The 18571-nt window shown below is 40.7% G+C and overlaps 1 protein-coding gene across 9 annotated transcripts in view; it reads left to right on the forward strand.

Annotated features, from left to right (window-relative positions):
- Positions 1 to 18571, forward strand: part of cnot1 (CCR4-NOT transcription complex, subunit 1) — a 182845-nt gene that overhangs the window by 13705 nt on the left and 150569 nt on the right. For all 9 annotated transcript variants that reach the window (XM_067997627.1, XM_067997623.1, XM_067997626.1 and 6 more), the window contains exons 2-3: positions 8157 to 8264; positions 17238 to 17336. In XM_067997627.1, the coding sequence (XP_067853728.1) occupies positions 8157 to 8264; positions 17238 to 17336 (207 nt within the window). The remainder of the gene's footprint in view (positions 1 to 8156; positions 8265 to 17237; positions 17337 to 18571) is intronic.

Raw genomic sequence — 18571 nt, forward strand, 5'->3', positions numbered from 1 at the left:
ACCACATTGCTGTGGGTCTGGAGTCACATATAGGCCAGACCGGGTCAGGAAGTAAGATTCCTTCCCTAAAGGACATTAGTGAACCAGATGGGTTTTTACGACAATCCAGTAGTTTCATGGCCACCATTACTGATGCTAGTATTTTCATTCCAGATTTTATTTAATTAATTGAATTTAAATTCCCCAGCTGCCGTGGTGGGATTTGAACTCATGACTCTGGATTATTAATCCAGGCCGTAGACATCACGTAGAATCAAAGAATGTTACGGCACAGAAACAGACCATTTGGCCATCAAGTCTGTGCTGAAAGGGCAGTTGGACAGGTTTATAAATTTCAGACTCCCGTGTCAAAATAATTGAGCATTAAATGGCTGGCTTTTTTTCCAAAAAAGGGTTGTTTTGTATGTGTTAGGAAGTGTGACACTGTGAAGTGTAATGTCTAGAGAATGATGGGTGTACACAAAACACACTATAGATAGTTGAATTCTATGGAGACACTTTTTTAAAGTGGGTTTTTCAGTTTTTTGTTCCTGGCCACCAATCTGCTATGTTTTATGATGTTCAGACTGAAAGATTAATTCTGGTATGATCACTGCAGGCTTATTAAGATAACTTTTGATTATAGGGACATATAGTTAGCGTATTATAATAGTTGAACTCTGCAGTGAAAGTTTTTTTTGTTCCACTGAAAGGCTTGGAAGATGTCTACCAGTTTTTTGCTGGTTTGTGTGCCTTGAAGACCATGAATATCACTACTAATACAGAAAGAAGTTTTGCACAGCTCTGTGACTTTTTTTGTAGTTTTGCAAACATTTAAACTTGCATGTGTCATGTAATGGGAAACCCCCCCCCAAACACAGTTTCTTTCCCATATGAGACTGTTAACGCATGCCTGAAATATGGTTACATGTGCACTGAAATCTCTGCATTACCTTGTCCAAATGTCCATTCTACATGTATGTTCCTTGATGGTGAATGTTGGCAGGCTATTTAACTTTGGTTATTAACAGCTGAACCCGCTGCCATCTTGATATCGATATCCATGGCCTCTCTTTATGTGCCCTCTCTGCCCTGGAGACTGGCTATCAGTGCACTCCATTTTCATCGGTGGATTGCACCGGCTCCTAATGTTACTATCATGTATTGCATCATATCATCTAGACACATGCTGCTTTTACTCTGTTGGCATCAACTTTTACAGATGGTAACAACCCCAGCAATTTTCCTTGACACTCCTGAATAATGTGCTCACAGCACGTCACTATTTTTATAATCGGTGTCATCATTTCTCCTATTTTTTTCTACTTCTGAGACCCCCTTGTTAGTCATTTGTTTCCCGAACTAGTTTTTAGCTTGTTTGTAGAACCATATTTCAGGGCCCAAGGTGCGGTTTTCACACTTGTACAATGTGGTTGGCAAGGCTCAAACATTTTACTTGTCAGCTTGGTTTTACAGTTGGTGGGAATCTCATGTATAAACATCTTCAGTGCAATTGCTGTCCTGCATTTAATTGTTACTTAAAGGTTTAAATTATGAGGACAGGTTGCATAAACTTAGTTTGTATTCCCTTGAGTTTAGAAGGTTGAGGAGTGATCTAATCAACGTCTTTAAAATAATAAAAGGATTTGATGGACTAGATATGGAGAAACTATTTCCTGTGGCCATTTAGGAGTGAAATCAGTAAGCACTTTTTCAAACAAAGGTTAGTGGAAATCTGGAACACTCTCCCTAAAAGGCTGTGGATGCTGGTTCAATTGAGATTTTTAAGATTGTGATCGCTAGATTTTTGTTAGATAAGAGTATCAAAGGATATGGATTAAAGGTGGGTAAATGGAGTTGAGGTACAGAGGTTCAAGGGGCTGAATGACCTCCTGTTCCTATGTTTCTGTGCGCTTTGGCCATCTGATAGACTAAAACATTTTGTCACTTGCTCTATTTCCATAGTTACTGTAAACTATTTTTGGGGAGGACTTCTTTCTTTATGATTGCCTTTGACTTTATCTTATTTATTTTCAATCCATATGCCAAACCTGTCTGATCTATCTTCTAAAGTAGCTCTTGTGTTCTCTTGTGTATCTGCAATTATGTAAGCCAAGGCTTGTTTGTCAGTATTCCATTGATCTTGATTCTCCTATCTGAATCATTTATACTGTCTCTGTGAATTCAGAGTATATTTTGGAAAGATTGGGATTTGTTAAATGATTTTTGCCTCACCTTCTACAGATCTTTGTCCATTTTGTTAGCTCTATCAGCTTTTACTGACGCTGCTTCTTTCCACTTGTGATTCATTAATCTTTCTCATCAGTTCATTAATTCTGAAGTATAGGTACATTTCTATTGCCCACTCACAAATCATTGTCAAACCACATGTTCTTTTTCTACTTCTAAACCCACAGTTCCTCACTTCATTCCCAATCTAGCTTTCACTCTTTTTCTAGTGACTTTTATCAACACTTAGTATGGTTTGAGACTGTTCCATGTTCTCCCATTCTATGGTATTTTTGTGTTGGTTGGGTGGAGTTTTATGAAAACAGATCTGCAATGTCCATGAGCTTCTATTCATATTTGAGTTAGATAATTTTCTGTACATCGCCCCCCCACCATTACCCACTTAATTCTCTGTTAAGGTGGTTGCCTTCTGCACCTGCCTTTACCTTGTTCATATACTTTACAGAAAGCTCAACCTCTATAATGAATTCTGGTCATTCTAGTTCACATGTAATACTTGCTTTTGTTGGGATCTTCAGTTAGTTAGATGTTCTTGTACATGTCTGGCCCATGTAGCTTTGATGTCTTTACCACACAAGATATCTCCTTATTTGTTCTTAATACCACTTGTTGCTGGCCGCCTCCTTCCATAACTCCTGACTTGCTCAAAGCTGAACTGCCAGTGTCCTGCTTGACCATCAGCTCCCTCCTCGGTGACTTGCACTGATTACCTGTCCGCCAACATATTTATGCTCCTTGTCACCTTCCATCCCTCCAGTGCCTTACCTCACTGTACCTTTGCAGCCTCCTTCAGCCTTGCATTTTCTCCCACAGCTCAGTTGTCAAACTGTGGCCTTCTCAGGTCTCCCCCTTTCCCGGTGGCAAAATCTCAGCTGCCTGGCCCGTACTTTCTGGAATACACTCCTTAAACCCCTCCTTATAATTTTCCCACCACCTGTAAAAGTCTTAAAATCCATCTTTTTAACTTCTCAACTTTCTCACCATGGCTTGGTGTGCATTCTATTTATATTGTTCCCTCTGCAAAGAGCTATGGGTTGTTTTCATGTGTTAAATGCATTGTATATTGAATTTCCTACATTTCCCTTCATTTGGTTGTTAGCTTTAATTTTTTTTTCCCCTCCAGAGCTTCATGCTGTGAAGTGTTAGGTCCACTTCTTTTATTTCTTGCAGTTACATCTCCAGTGTGTCTCCTTCAGCACATTCTAGCTCCTTGTTTTGCCACCTGACTCTTAACATTTCCTCCTTCATTTCAGTACTGTCTCATTGGATTGAGGTTTTTCTCCACTGTTCCTGATTTTATTTTCTCCTTTTGGCTCTCTCCCTAAGATTTCCCCTTCTGTTCTAATTGGGGTGGTTTTAGAGTTCCAGCATTCTTCACTGCTTTTTCTGTGTCATGTCAGTGTAACTTCCACAGCATATTTCTTTGCATTCTGCTTATCAGTTTTGACCCTTAACAAAGTTGTGCTCTTGTTGATCTTGAGCTTGATTCTTATTGCTGCTGCAATTGGGTTGCAATTATATCTCTATGTTTTCATAGTCCGTATTAAGTTTCTGAAATGCTTTTCTATCATGATATAATCTATCTGATTTCTTATTATTTGCTGTTCATTATCTTTTGGTCCTTTCCTTGTGTATAATTACCTAGATGAATGGTTAATTCAAGAGTTGCAGCACCAAATTGTGCTTTTGACAGAACTTAATCCAGTTCCTTTATCATTTGCACTTTTCCAGTTGGTAATCACTGTATAATTAGGGGTGAGGGCTGTGGCTAACTTACTCTTCCTCTCTCCCTTCTTTCTCTACAAAAGCCAAGAGCACTGAATCCAGTTGTAGCTTCCCCCAACTACGATTGGCTAACTTGGCAAAGACCAGGGAACAAACCTAGGAGCTTAACTGGTCTGTATGATTGAATACCACATTATGACCCATTGAACCATCAGGCGAGCGCGTTTGTTTTTCAAATTGCACAATCTTTAGGTTGGAACACTAGAGGGTTGAATTAAAAACTAGGATCGCTGACTGCAAATTCCAGTTGTTATTTTCATCCAAGAGGGGAGTATTTTCCCTTCTGTCCCAGGTGGACCCACAGAGGAACAACATAATCAAGATGTTGATTTGATAGATTGTCCAGCTGCTCTGATAAAGATGGACAATGTAGATGTAACCATATCAGCTTCCTGTTTATTTAAAAAAAAACATTGAGTGATTGAGCCATACAGACCAGAAAGATTTGATCCCTGGTCTGTTAAGTTCGCTGATTTTGGTTGGAAATTCCTTCAGGGTTCCTATTCCCGATCGCTGTCCAGTGACTTTTACTGGAAGCGTGTGCCTGAATCTTAATTTGAGGACAGGTTCGGGGCCTGTTGTGATATGCTTCATAGTATGGTAACCTGTTGTCACCGCCTGTCATTGTTCACGTGAATAACAGCCACTTGGTCAAGCACTGGAGAACTGTTGCCACCTGTGGAACTGTACCCCAGCAGACAGCCCTGTAACAACACCTTCAAGAAGGAAGGAAGAACATTGGTGAGGAAAAGGGAAAAAAATTTGGAAGGGGAAAAATATAATCCTTTTTCTAAGAAGGGAATGCAGCTTAAGTATTAATGTCTGTTTATGGAGGGACACCTGACAGATTTTATTTTGTTGGATTGGACTGGAGATGCACTTTTTTATTTCCCACTTCACATACCTTTTCAGAAGGGTTTGAAGGGATTTTGGAACAGGATGGGCAGATATGATTAGAACTGTTTGCTCGTGCGGAGGGTAAGCGCCGACATGGACTGATTGGGCCGAATGGCCTGTTTCCGTGTTGTAACTTCTATGTATGTATTCTGTCTATCCATATCATTAACTTGTAGTGCTATCGTGTTCGATAGCTAGCTTATGAATTTACACAGTTTTGGAGTTCATGGCTATTCAAATTATTTAGTGCTTGATTTGCAACGTTGTCTTGAGTGTTTCCGGAGGAAGTTGGTAATTGGAATAAAGTAGAAAACCCAAATTGTTGGATTGTGTGATGTAAATTCACTTTCTGTTCTCTAGTTATTGTGTTATGCTTGTATATACTGGTATAATGTGCAAAAATATAGATAAGTATGCTGGTGTAGTTTTAAAAATAAATATGTTACATTAATAGGGTATCCTTCTGAAGTCATGCATGTTGTTTTCAGATAGCCACTCCTGCAGTGTTTTTGAGTTTGCTGTGCATTTAGATAAGAGGCCCCCCATAAATAGGTGCAGAGTAAGCTGAGCAAGAGGGAAGGGTGGGGATACATCAATACTTGTCATTCCTGATTTATGTTGCAAAACCATTTTCAATGGATTATCATTTGGAGACGGTGACAGTACTGAAAAATTGTTCCAAAGTTGAAATTGTGACTTATCATTCTTGTCTTCAATCTTCCCTCATGGAGTAGGAACATCTGTACAGGATAGCAATTTTAAAATAACATTGATGACCTATATGGATTGACACAGATTTCAGCCCACCTGCGGCCAGAATGAAAAGGCATTCCCAGTGTTAGGTGGCACTGATTGTAGCTGTTTACCTTTGCTACTGGAGGCAAATACAAAACTGTCTTGTAAGATGGTTTTCCCTAGCTCCAGAGCCATGCACATGTCTATTGCAGTGTGGGCCCTAGAGGTAGCTGTATAATATAAATGGGGTATAAAACTCCTTGGAGAAGTTGTAATATAACATGGAATATTAACTGCTTCCCGTCATTTTTCCAGCCCATTTTCTTCCTTTCTGCAGACGGCAAAGATGAAGTTCTACCGTACCTGGATTAGAAATGATGAGCAGTTTCTATTTTGCTGTAGTAGCTGCAAGTAACAGAGCATTGCATGCTAAGCGTGGTCAATATAAAATGTCTGCCCTGCCAAATTACCACTTCTTTGATTGTGAATGCACACAAAGGGAAAATTCTAAGCATCTAGAATAGAATAGTTTGCTGAAGGTCTTCATTAGATGCAGCTTTGCAGTTCTCATTTTAACTTTATTGCATTCAGGAAATTCTCAATCTCTCATCCCAACCGAGAACAGTAAAACGGCTTGTAATGCATGTTGCTGTAATCTGTTGGCGGTCACGTTGCTAATATTGCGACTTGAGTTCTTGCCGCCTGTTTCTCATTTATTCAGTGAAAGGGATCAGAGACATGTACACCAACAACTATATGGGAGACATAAGTGTTCTGTACGTGCTTGAACAGGCATTTTTAAACCCTGAAATCTTAGACATTTAGATGTTCCGTAACTAATTTTCACGACTACAAGCATCACTGGGAGTGATGCAGGGAGTTAAAAATAAGGTGTGTGTTTGAGAGTAATATCTGATTTTTGTCATCAAGTTTGATGGTATCAAATAGTGATTGACTTTATATTGCAACTTAAAGGAAGACTGCAGGATAAGGCCCTTCATTGACTGTATCCCACAGTATGTATGGAAAAATCCTATCTGGTATCTAAATTTTTTTTATTTAGAAACCCTCCACTTGGCTGGTCGCCTGATTGGAGCTGCTATCTATTAAGTGGTGTTACATTATAGCCTGGGTCTCGGGAGAGCAAGCTAACCGAGCTATTCTACATTTATTTTGTAATGTGCAGTCGGTCTTCCTGTAAACTAGCTGGATTGTGGGGACCTAATATTCCATGCACACACAGGGCTGGCCGTGACCTTTCAGCCGGCGAGCTTGTGCGAAGTAGTGACGTCGAAATGTTGTTGTGATGCCACTGCGAAGATAATGGGAAATGTTTGTGTGTGATAACATGATTACAGGATCGGCTGCTGATGTCACCTCTGCAGCACCAATAAGCCAGGAATACCCTGTGAAAAATGGGCCCTCATTGCAGGTCTGAAAAGTTCCAGCGGGTTTGCATTGATGTGGCTGCATCAGACCTGTGGGAGCCTGTGGCCAAAGAACAATATAGAAGTGGCTTTTGAATTGGGTGCTAAAACATTACACTTTATTGGCTCTAGCACACAACATTCCCTGCTGTTCGTTGTTTTTCAGCAGAGGAGAGGTTCAATGTTTTGAGCTGAAATTGTGAAGAAATGTCATATTTCTCTAACTGTACTTGAAAATGACAACGCAAAAGGGAGGATAACTGCTGTGTGGTGAGATGATTAATTAGAAGTTCTCTTAAAACCTGATATTGGTGTTTTTCCAGAAGCATTTGAAAAAGGCGAATTGGTGTTGCTTTTTAAAGAATTCCATGTTTGGTCAATGTGTAAAACTACCGTGGTGTCAGAAATAGTTATTGGAAACTCCTTTGTTCCAAAACAGCATTCCTGGTTGAGATTGCGATTGGCTTTGTGAAACTATTTTGTCCACCTTTGCGTTAACTGGGAAGCTGAATTCACCTGAATTGTCACCTAATTCAATAATGTATAGCTTCTGATTCAATGATATATTGAGCTTTGTATTGTCTTAACAGAGGGAATTTTATACCCACTACTTTCCTCCCTTTCCTGAAGTAACATGCTGTAGTATGGTTCTACTGGTGCTGCTCTGATATCATGTCTAAGTATCTTCTCTTCATTTGCGAGCCAAAATTATATTAGTAGGCTGTTTGACTTCACTGTGTTGCAGCTGAGGCTGATCGTATTCACGTGTACACTTCCAACAGAAAGGGATCAGGAGTGGGATTTTTCCAAGCCCAGGGATTTTGAAGCCCATTATAGTGTACCACTGCTAAGAGGCAGAGACCAGGAAAGTACCATAAGTTGCAGTGTATTTACCAACAGAGCCAGTGGCTAACCAGTAAAATGTAGAAACAAGGACCACTGTAGGCTGCTTAGTGTGCAGAATCACCCTTTCGAAAAATCTGTATTAAATGATTACAGGTGAATACATTGTCCTTTTAAGAACTTTGAAATGAAGTAGTTAAGTTGGGAGAGAAATTATTAACGTGTTCTTGTCACTTACAGATTGTGAACCGACACGGCCCCGAGGCAGACAGACATTTATTACGCTGTCTATTCTCGCACGTGGATTTCAGTGGCGATGGTAAAAGTAGCGGCAAAGATTTCCATCAGGTATTGAAATTATCTAATTAATTTACCATATTGAATTAAACCTTTTTAATATTTATGCTAATATTTAAGCTTGTGAATGTGATTTACAAGTTGCAATATCAGAACTGATATGATTTGTCTACACATTGGTGCTCAAGAGCTATGCCACAAGATATGGGTTTATACATGATTTTCTTATATGGTGAGTCCCAGCAGCACTGTTGGGGGAGGAGAGAAGTGGCTAATGACTGCTTACAGAGTGAATTGGTAGAAGCCTGCGAGCAGATTACTTCTCTGTCATGGTGAGGCAATGGTAAATTTCTTCTGTAATCTTAGTTTCTGCTAATATAGTCAACCCTATAATGAAATTGGCACTGATTGTTTGTTTGGCAATTCATGTGCAAAATGTAACTGTGAATTGTTTTTTTTAATCAATAGTGGCTTTGTACTTTCTCATTCTTGATTCTGGAAGTGTGTAGAAAATTGTTTCAGCAGATCGTGTATAACAGCCACAGCTTGCAATTACTTGGTGCGTTTAACGTAGCTAGAAATCCTATGGTGCTTCGTGGAGAGAGGCGGGGTTAAAGAGACAGGCACTGAACATGAGTGAGAAGGAGAGGGGGTTAGGAAGAAGCTTTTAAAAGTGGGGAACAATGTAAGACAAAGGGGTTGGTAAGAGAATTTCATAGTGCAGGGTTATAATGGGTTAAGGTTCTGTCATTTGTGGTGGAGCTTGAGAGAGGGGGTATGTGTATTGGGCCAGCGTCCGAATAGTGGAGGAGTTTGCAGAGGTAGGGTAGGACAGGGCGAGATTACGGAGAGGTTTATAAAATGCTGACGAGGATTTTGAAATCAGTGAGTTGGATGGGAAAGGGAAATTAGGAGCCAGTGGAAATTGGCAAGGACAGAAGTGAGCACAATCTAGTCCGGGATTGGATGCAAGCAACGACATTTTGAACAAATTGGAGTTTATGTAGGAGGCTTCCGAGGAGCACTAGCAGAGCGTTGTAGAATTTGAGCCAGTGACAATTTGGTGGTGATGTAGGGGTGGAGGTAAGTGATGCTGGAGTGGAAGTTGGTGGTCTTGGTGATGGATAGAATATGGGACTTGAAGCTCAACTTGGGGTCAAATGGGACACATGTTGCGCATTGTTGGATCCAGCAGTGTGGAGTCGTGGGCTAGGGTGTGGAGTTTCTTGAATGGGATGTGGAATGGCTTTAGTCTTGCCAATATTAAGCTGGGGAAAGTTGTGACTCATTTACGTCTTAATGTCAGACAAGCAGTTAGATAGCACAGTTGTGGGATTAAGGGTTGTGGTACAGAGGTAGCGGTAACATCATTAGTGTTCTTGCTTACAGATCATGTTGCTGAGGACAGCACATAGACAAGGAATAGGAAGGGTCAAAGGAAAGTGCCTTGAGGCATGTCAGCTGACTGTCAGGTTGGGAGGAAAGGCCATAATCAATTATGCTGGTGGTATGTTTTCACGGGGAAATGGAACCAAGATAGTCAAGAGTAGGTCTGTGGAATTTGCTGCCCCAGGAAGCTGTGGAAACTACATCATTGAATAAATTTAAAACAGAAATAGATAGTTTCCTGGAAGTAAAGGGAATTAGGGGTTACGGGGAGCGGGCAGGAAATTGGACATGAATTTAGATTTGAGGTTAGGATCAGATCAGCCATGATCTTATTAAATGGCGGAGCAGGCTCGAGGGGCCGATTGGCCTACTCCTGCTCCTATTTCTTATGTTCTTATGTAACTAAGAGGAGACGGAATCAAGGAGGAGAACGGAATGATCATACTTATAGATCAGGATAAGGTGGGATTATGCAGTCACAAAGGGTGTTGGTGACTGAATAGGGCAATATTGGTACTGTGGATTGGACAGAAACTTGACTTAAGATTTGAACCAGGAATTGTGGGAGAAGTGAGCGCAGAGCTGATTGGTGATTGTGTTTCTCTCTAGTGGTTGGAAAAATCAGATAGCACTGGCTGCCGATTTGAAATTGGGCCGATTGGTCTCAGTAGTATTGGGTTATGTCAGTCAGGTGTTTTGATTTCTTCACGAATTTGTGCAAATATCTGCGCTGCTAAATAACTTGGCCATATTGCTGTACTGAGAAGCTCAAACTGTTTTTCAGTTTGCTGTAACAGGGTGTGGGACAAAGGACAGGTCTGCGGTAGGTCTGTTGAAACTTGTCTTAGATGTACATCAGGAGCCTGCAAGCCATGCATAAATGACTTCCCATGATTAAAAATGAATATGTAATTGGAAGAACAAAAGCATCCTTCCCCTCCTATGCCCACCTAACTTTGAATTTGCTGCTTCATTTCTATTTCTGATTACATTTTTCATGTTGGGTTCACCTGATTGAATTTGGTAGGTGTGGCTGTTTGGAAAGATCTGAGCTCAGCCTGTTGCCTCACTGGTGGAGTTAGAATTTGATTACCAATACAGGAGCAGGTTGAGAATAGATCTAGGGCCCACTGCAGAAACAGAATCAGGAGTAGGAGAGGTGTGAAGGATACTTGGCTTTTATTTTAAACATAAAAGTCTTGTGGGAGCAGGAACTAGAGTATAAAATCAAGAAGTTTGCTGTAAAGGCCAAGTATCCCTTAAGCCTCTGCAGCTACTCCTGTTCCTGTAATACAGGAGATCTGCGCCACATCTCTGCTTCTGGTGTGGGCTAGCAGACCAGATGTTTGGCTGTTAGTAGGGTTGGTAGGCCCATTGGTTATTTGTGGATCCTGTAATACAGGAGATCTGCGCCACATCTCTGCTTCTGGTGTGGGCTAGCAGACCAGATGTTTGGCTGTTAGTAGGGTTGGAAGGCACATTGGTTATTTGTGGACTGTCTCACATCTGGTGGCGGCGGCCTGTCCGTTCTGCTCTCTGCTTCATCTGCTGTTCTGGTCTCGTTGTCAGGTACTGTAACTTTATAATTCAAAGCCTCGATTTACTTGTTTCCCAGCTTTTTTTGATTACCCTGCTTTATAACTGGTGGTTAGGAGCAGCCTGGAAGCAGAGACTTTGTATAGAATTCCTTGTGACTGTGAAATTTTGCCCCAGTGATGTGTGATATAATGCTCTGTGTAACTATTCTTGATGATGCACAAGGAGGAGTTCTACAAAAAATCTCTGCTCCTGGTCTCCATCCAGCAGTTCTAAAGTTGCGCCGTAGTTTGTTTGTGGAGTGGAGACGGTCTCCATATAGACTAACATCTGATCAAGTGCTGACATCTGACCTCAGCCAAAACATGTTCATCCAGCGTGCCATGAGGTTGCGTGCGTCTGCAGGCTGAAGTCATTGTGCCATGTTCAGTGCTGAGTTTGACTTAGTGAGAATGTTTAATCGACAGTGGAAAGTAGTTAGGAAGACCCAGTTAGACAGGATCTTTGTTGCCACCAGCTTTAACAAATCTGGTGAGTTGATCTTTGGTGCTACTGCCTGCATGAGACCCATGTGTCGGGAGCTGGCAGCACTAGCACAGTATAAAAGTAGCACAGAAATGTCTTACTGGAGCATTTATTACTTGATAACTTCGAAACACTTTCCTTTTAATGAAGTTGTTGTAGTGCAAAGTCAAAGTAAAATGGAATAACATTCATGAATGTTATTCAGTTGGAAAAAAAATCCAAGGTTCAGATGTGCTATCTTAATGAAAGGCATGATCTCTATGCTGTAGAGTGGCATTTTTCTACTTTTTGTTCCCAGAATCTATTTTGTGTACTCCCAGAACCAATCACAGCAGGATGATCTGGTTCCTGATCTATGCTGAGCTCACAGACTTTGACTAGTGGAACAGTAAGGGCACTATGGTTAAGAAGGGGGGAAAAAATACTTTTGAACTCCAATTGGGGGGAAAAAAACAGATTAATGGGTCATTCATGAATGACTGCACTTCAAGAAGTATTTCATTGGTTGTCAAGCACTTTGGGATGTCCTAAGGATGTGAAAGGTGCTATGTAAATGCAAATTCATTCTTTTTGGAAGAGGTTAAAATTGGCAACAATTGCACTGCTAGGATGCAGGGAAACATTTTCTTTACTGTTTCAACAGATCCCTTGAACCCGGTCTTAAAGCAAATTTGGTTACACCAAAGTGTAACCATTTCCTCCCCACTTTCTCATTCTTGTCAATGTATGAGGTTGCCATTTAGTGCAGAATTGTGCTGTGGACACTCCACTAAGAATTGGCTAGAGTCTTCCCAAACGCGCTACACTTGAGGGTTACAACTGATGGGAGTGTGTTTCATCAGCCTGATAGTTTGGACTGGTTTGAAACTTGAGTCTGAGGGTGGGGGGGAAAGTAAAAGAACAGAATTCTAACTTGCTGCAGTAGCCAGTGCCAGGATGACTGATAATGCAAGTGTTACACATTTTATAGCAATGTTTTCCCTGCATCCATTCCATTGTTGCCTTCAGGAAGTCCCACTTGCCTATCAGTCCAGTCCTTGCCAACCTCCACTGGTTTCCTCCTACAGGACTTGATTTCAGTATCTTTTTATTTATAAATCCCTTCCAACCCAGGCTTATATTCCTACTAGCACCCTTTTTTGGGAAAACATTTGCTTACCTGTTTTCCTGTCTAAGGTTCCACATTGCCTTTCTACCAGAGGCTGATTTTATTCAACTGTGAAGTCCACTTTTAATTCAAGAATTTACTTCTGAAAATTGATGTAGCTGTAGAGATAACTTTTCATGCGGATTTTAGTCCAATACAGGAGTGTTGTACCTGATGTCAGCAGTTCATTTGCACGCAGATTTGCCAACTTATCCATGGTGCTCTTCTGGTTAATTGGCTTTGCTGCTAATTATCACCCCAGCGACTAAATTTTGGTTACTATCCAAAGTGGTCCCCATGGCTTAGTTGGTGAAGGCAGTGGATAAGAAAGCTATACATGTATTGCAGGTTCAATTCCTGGTCTTTGCTAAATTGGCTGATCTCAGCTGGCATGGCAGTAAGGACACTACAATTTGCCTGCATCCTATGCAAGGGAAGAGAAAGTTATCAGGGTTCCCATTCCTGATTTCTGTCCAGTGATGCCTGTGGAAAACCCACATGTGAACTCTGGACAAGGACAGATTGAGTTTGGCTATGAAGCATTCTGGGTTTGGCTGTGACACAGCACATGATAAATGGCTTGCTAGTGCTCTCTGGAAATGTGAATGAAGTATGGTCTTTTGGGCAGTCATTGCACATTAAACCAACTCCCAGCAAGGAATCAGTATCTTGAGAGGAGGAAAGGAAAATTAGATGGGGCACAAACCTCTAAATCTTCTACTTAATTGGCTCAGTGGTTGCACTCTTGCTTCTCAGTCTGAAAGTCATGGGTTCAAGCCCCACTCCAGACATTTGAGCATGACACTTCAGTGCTACGCAATCAGAAGTGCCATCTTTCAGATGAGATGTTAAACCAAGGCCTCATCTGCCCTTTTGGGTAGATGTAAAAGGTCCCATCATATTATTTGAAGAGCAGCAGGGGAGTTCTACCAGTGTCCTGGTCAGCATTTATCCCTCAACCAACATCACTAAGACAGATTATCTGATCCCTTATCTTGCTGTGGGACCTTGCAGTGTGCAAATTGGCTGTGCATCGGCTGTGAAGTGCTTTGGGACGTCCTGAGGCCATGAAATGCGCTATGTAAATGCAAGTTCTTTTGCTACATAAATGCAAATCTTTTTTTTTCTTCTCCCAGAATGGGGTCAAATCTTTAGATTGCTTTGTTTCCCCACCTGATTGAATCCTTACTGTTAGTCCAGATGGATACAGATTTCTTTTTCTTCCGCTTTCTCCTTTTGAACTACCGAGAAGTTTAGCATATTTGTTAGTTTTGGTATTTTTCGATCTTTTATGGTTTAGTGATTTTTAAAAAAAAATTCATTCGCATTTTTTTTAAATCTCTCTCCTGGTCTCCTTAAACCAGGTTTTTCAACCTTGCTTTAAAAAGTGCTGAAAAGTGGCAATCCTTTTGCCGCTCCTCCCTCCTCTTTCCCACCCCCTTTCCTGGCCAAGTTTGAATTTCAGTGCACAGAGGCAGCATTGTTGGGCGGAACATGCTCACTTTGTTAAAGTAATGAGGTTGGGATTTTTTTTAAGAAAGTAAAGCTGCATGGAAAATTAAGTTTTGTAGATTGTGGCCAATAAGTGGAAAGTATTTAATCATACACACAGGACTTTTCACTGGTTTCCTCCAAATAAAGTTGTGTGAGAAATAAAATGCATCATTAGGAATATGTATTGATTCTAAACTGTCAAACTACATTCTTCAGTGAAAAGAATTAACACTTTGACTCTGTATTTTGCCTTGTTCCTATTCTGTTTTTTTTTTATTATTTAAGTTCAGTATTACTTTTTTCCCTACCTAGTCTTAACCTATCCTAATTTTCTCACGTTTAAAACCTTTTATTCGCTTGTTTTCTTCTGGCTCACATCCACCTACAATGGAGGGAACTCTTGCCACTGGAAAAATAATCCAAGTGTTGCCCCTTGCAAACATAGCATTTGATACAAGTGTGTGCTTCAAATTGCCTGATGTGATCGATGTCTTCTGTAGTGGATTTGAAGGATGTGGTGCCATGAAAGCTTCATGCTGTGGTGACCATCTCTATGAGAAGAGCTGTTCCAGATGTCTGCAGATTATCTGTAGTCATGTGTGAAAGATGTCTCTTTTGATTGTCCAGTTAAGTGTGTACGGGTCTTTAAACATGGGTCCAGGATAGTGACAGGTGTGGACCAATTTCTGCAGGTGTTGCACCTGCATTTGGTTCCTCCTTAACTACTCTTCCACCTCTAATCAATAACAACTTGCATTTATATAGTGCCTTTAATGTAGTAAAACATCCCAAGTCAAACATCATGCAGCTTATTTGGAACCCCCAAAAGAATACCCATCTTCACTTTGTACAGTGTGATTTTAAATGTCAATAACAACCAAGAATAATGAAGGAAAACATCGGCAGGAGAAAAAAGCCTAAAATGGCGGACCATTGAGCCAAACCAATCAATGCATGGAGGTAAAAAGCAGCAAGCTGTAATGAAAAATGCAAAAATAAGAGACTTCCAGGAACTAAGTGTCATCTACGTTTAAGAAACTCGCTTGAGCAGGCCAAGTCCCAGGACTCCCATGTTTATCTGGGCAAGGTGCATGATGTAGACTGAGCCTTGCCCAAAGCCAGAAGATTCATCATGGTTCCTGTTCTAAATAACTTAAATATTCCAATGAGGCCTATGCATGCTGGTAACAAAGCTTCAGATTGGGCCCAAATCGCCAATTAGAAAATTAAGACCAATGAGAATTGGAGCGAGATTGAGAGATGGATTTTCTGACCACCACCTGTCACCAGCAAGGTTGTAGACAGAGCATTGGAAAATCAGGGCTTGTAATTGTTAACTTCTGTTTTGTGTCCACTGATAGTACTGAATGCACCCTTGGTTTGAGGATTATTTTGCAATGGTTTGGACTAGTAGCATTGTTGACCCATATCACAATTTAATAAATTATTTGATTTTGATAGTTCAACATATTGGAGTGTAGTCACTTTCTGGATGCACATTGAAATCTAAGTCTTCATCTTTTATGCCAGTTCCCATGTACAACTTAGGAGATGGAAAGAATCACATTTACTACAGTGTAACTGGGTACTCAAGACAACAGACTGATTCCTCAGTGCACATCCCTTTCCGCAGTGTATACAAGCCCTTGGCAGTTTGGGTTTCTTGGGTCTGATTTCTTCATGTGTGCCACAATGATGTCATGACATAAATTGATAATAATGCTCCCAGCAAACTCTAGTTTTTTCCTCAAATGTTCTTGACCTATCGCCTGATGTAAGCAAGCTTCATGATTTGTACCAAAGGGTCCATCTGCAGAACAAAAATTAATCAACTCGCTATCAAAACCAATTATCACTGGAATTTTCTATCTTGGAATAAAAAGTGCTATAGGAACATACGAACAGGAGTAGACCATTTAGCCCCTTGATCCTGTTCTGCCATTCAATCAGATGACTTATCTCTACCTCAACACTCTTTATCTGCCTTTGATCCATATCCCTTGATACCCTTACTCAACAAAAATCTGTTGATTTAAGTCTTGAAAATTGACCCAGCATCCGCAGCCTTTTGTGGAGAGTTCCAGATTTCCATTAACTTTTCTGTGAAAAGGTGCTTCCTAATTTCATTCCTGAATAGCCGACCTCCTAATTTTAAGATTATGGCCCCTTGTTCTGAATTCCCTCACCAGAGGAAATAGTTTCTCCATCTACCAAATCCAATCCTGTTATCATTTTAAACACCTCATTAGCTCACCCCTCAACCGTCTGACCTCAAAGGAATGCAAACCAAGTTTATGCAACCGGTCCTCATAATTTAATCCTTTAAGCCCTGGTATCATCCTGGTTGAATCTGTGCAGTAACCCCGCCAAGGCCAATGTTTGCTTGCTTAGGTGCCGTAGTTTTCCCCCCTAAATTGACGGATCGCCTCACCTAAGCAAGCTTCACAGTCTGAGATGATCACCTTTGCTGCCAGTTTATTAAACTGTTTATTGCATGAAGTAAACTTTAAAACGGGATTCTAATTATGGTGTAACAATGTCAATCAAAATTGAATCGCTCAAGAACCCAGATAAACTCATAAAGCACTGCTTAGTAAATTCCTTTAAATCTGCTGCAGCTGTATCAACTAGCTCTCACTACTGTCCAAAGTGCTAGGATAACACTTCAGAGTTTCTTGTGCTTCAGTTCATTAAAGCTCAGATTGTGAGGCGTGTTGAGGTTCAAAATGGTGTAAATTGGCTGTTCAGGACCTCTGCAGTTTGCTTAGTTTGTTTTGTGCAGTGTATGTGCTTGTCCAACTAAATTGGAGTGATGGACAGTCCAGTTCTCGAGTATGTGAACTGTTCGTGAGTCAGTGTTTATTATCACTTGGGTGCTACTGCCCTACCTTGAATTATCCTGACTTTTTAAAAAGAATTTATTCTTGTTACAGACTCAGTTTCTGATTCAGGAGTGTGCGTCGCTGATCACCAAGCCAAACTTTATCTCGACGCTGTGCTACGCCATTGACAATCCATTGCACTATCAGAAGGTAGGCACTTGTTTTAGCTGAATTAAATACTTGCCGAATGGTGCTGAATTTTGGGCTGCTTTAGTCAGTTTGACACTCGTTTGATGGCTGTATTTTAAAAGTTGCTTTTATCAATGTTCTTTGTAAATTGTACTACATAATGTGTATTTAGGATTTATAATGGGCAGGTATTCAAATTGGCAGGATGTGACTAGTGGCGTCCCACAGGGATCTATGTTAGGGCCTCAACTGTTCGCTGTTTATTAACAACTTAGATGACAGGATAGAGAGCCACATATCCAAGTTTTCAGATGACACTAAGATAGGCAGCATTGAATGCAGTGTAGATGGAAGCATAAAATTACAGAGAGACATTGATAGATTAAATGAATGTGCAAATGGATTTCAGTATAGGCAAGTGTTAGGTCATCCACTTTAGACCTAAAAAGGATAGATTAGAGTACTTTCTAAATGGTGAAAAGCTCGAGACAGTGGAGGTTCAAAGATACTTAGGGGTCCAGGTACATAGATCACTAAAATGTTTTGGATGGGTACAGAAAATAATCAAAAAGGCTAATGGAATGTTGGCCTTTATATCTAGAGGACTAGGGGGTAGAAGTTATGCTACAGCTATACAAAGCCCTGGTTAGACCACACCTGGAGTACTATGTTCAGTTCTGGGCACCACAGCTTAGGAAGGATATATTGGTCTTGGAGGGAGTGCAGTGTAGATTTACTAGAATGATACCTGGACTCCAAGGGTTAAATTGAGGAGAGATTACACAAACTAGGGCGGTATTCCCTGGAATTTAGAAGATTAAGGGGTGATTTGATCGAGGTTTTCAAGATATTAAGGGGAGCTGACCGGGTAGATGGAGAGATTATTTCCGGTGGTTGAGGAGTCTAGTATTAGGGGACGTGACCTAAAAATTAGAGCCAGGAATGAAGTTAGGAAACACTTCTACATGCAAAGGGTGGTAGAAGTTTGAAACTCTCTTCTGCAAACGGCAGTTGATGCTAGCTCAATTGTTAATTTTAAATTTGAGATTGATAGATTTTTGTTAACCAAAGGTGTTAAGGGATATGGGGCTAAGGCTGGTATATGGAGTTAGGTCACAGATCAGCCATGATCTCATCGAACAGTGGAACAGGCTCGAGGGGCTAAATGGCCTAGTCCTGTTCCTATATTCCTATAGCCTCAGTCAATTGAAAGTTATCTGCCACACTGAATTCAAGACAGTTTATCAGTGGTACTG

Source organism: Heptranchias perlo, chromosome 16 (genome assembly GCF_035084215.1).
Source record: "Heptranchias perlo isolate sHepPer1 chromosome 16, sHepPer1.hap1, whole genome shotgun sequence".
NCBI lineage: Eukaryota > Metazoa > Chordata > Chondrichthyes > Hexanchiformes > Hexanchidae > Heptranchias > Heptranchias perlo.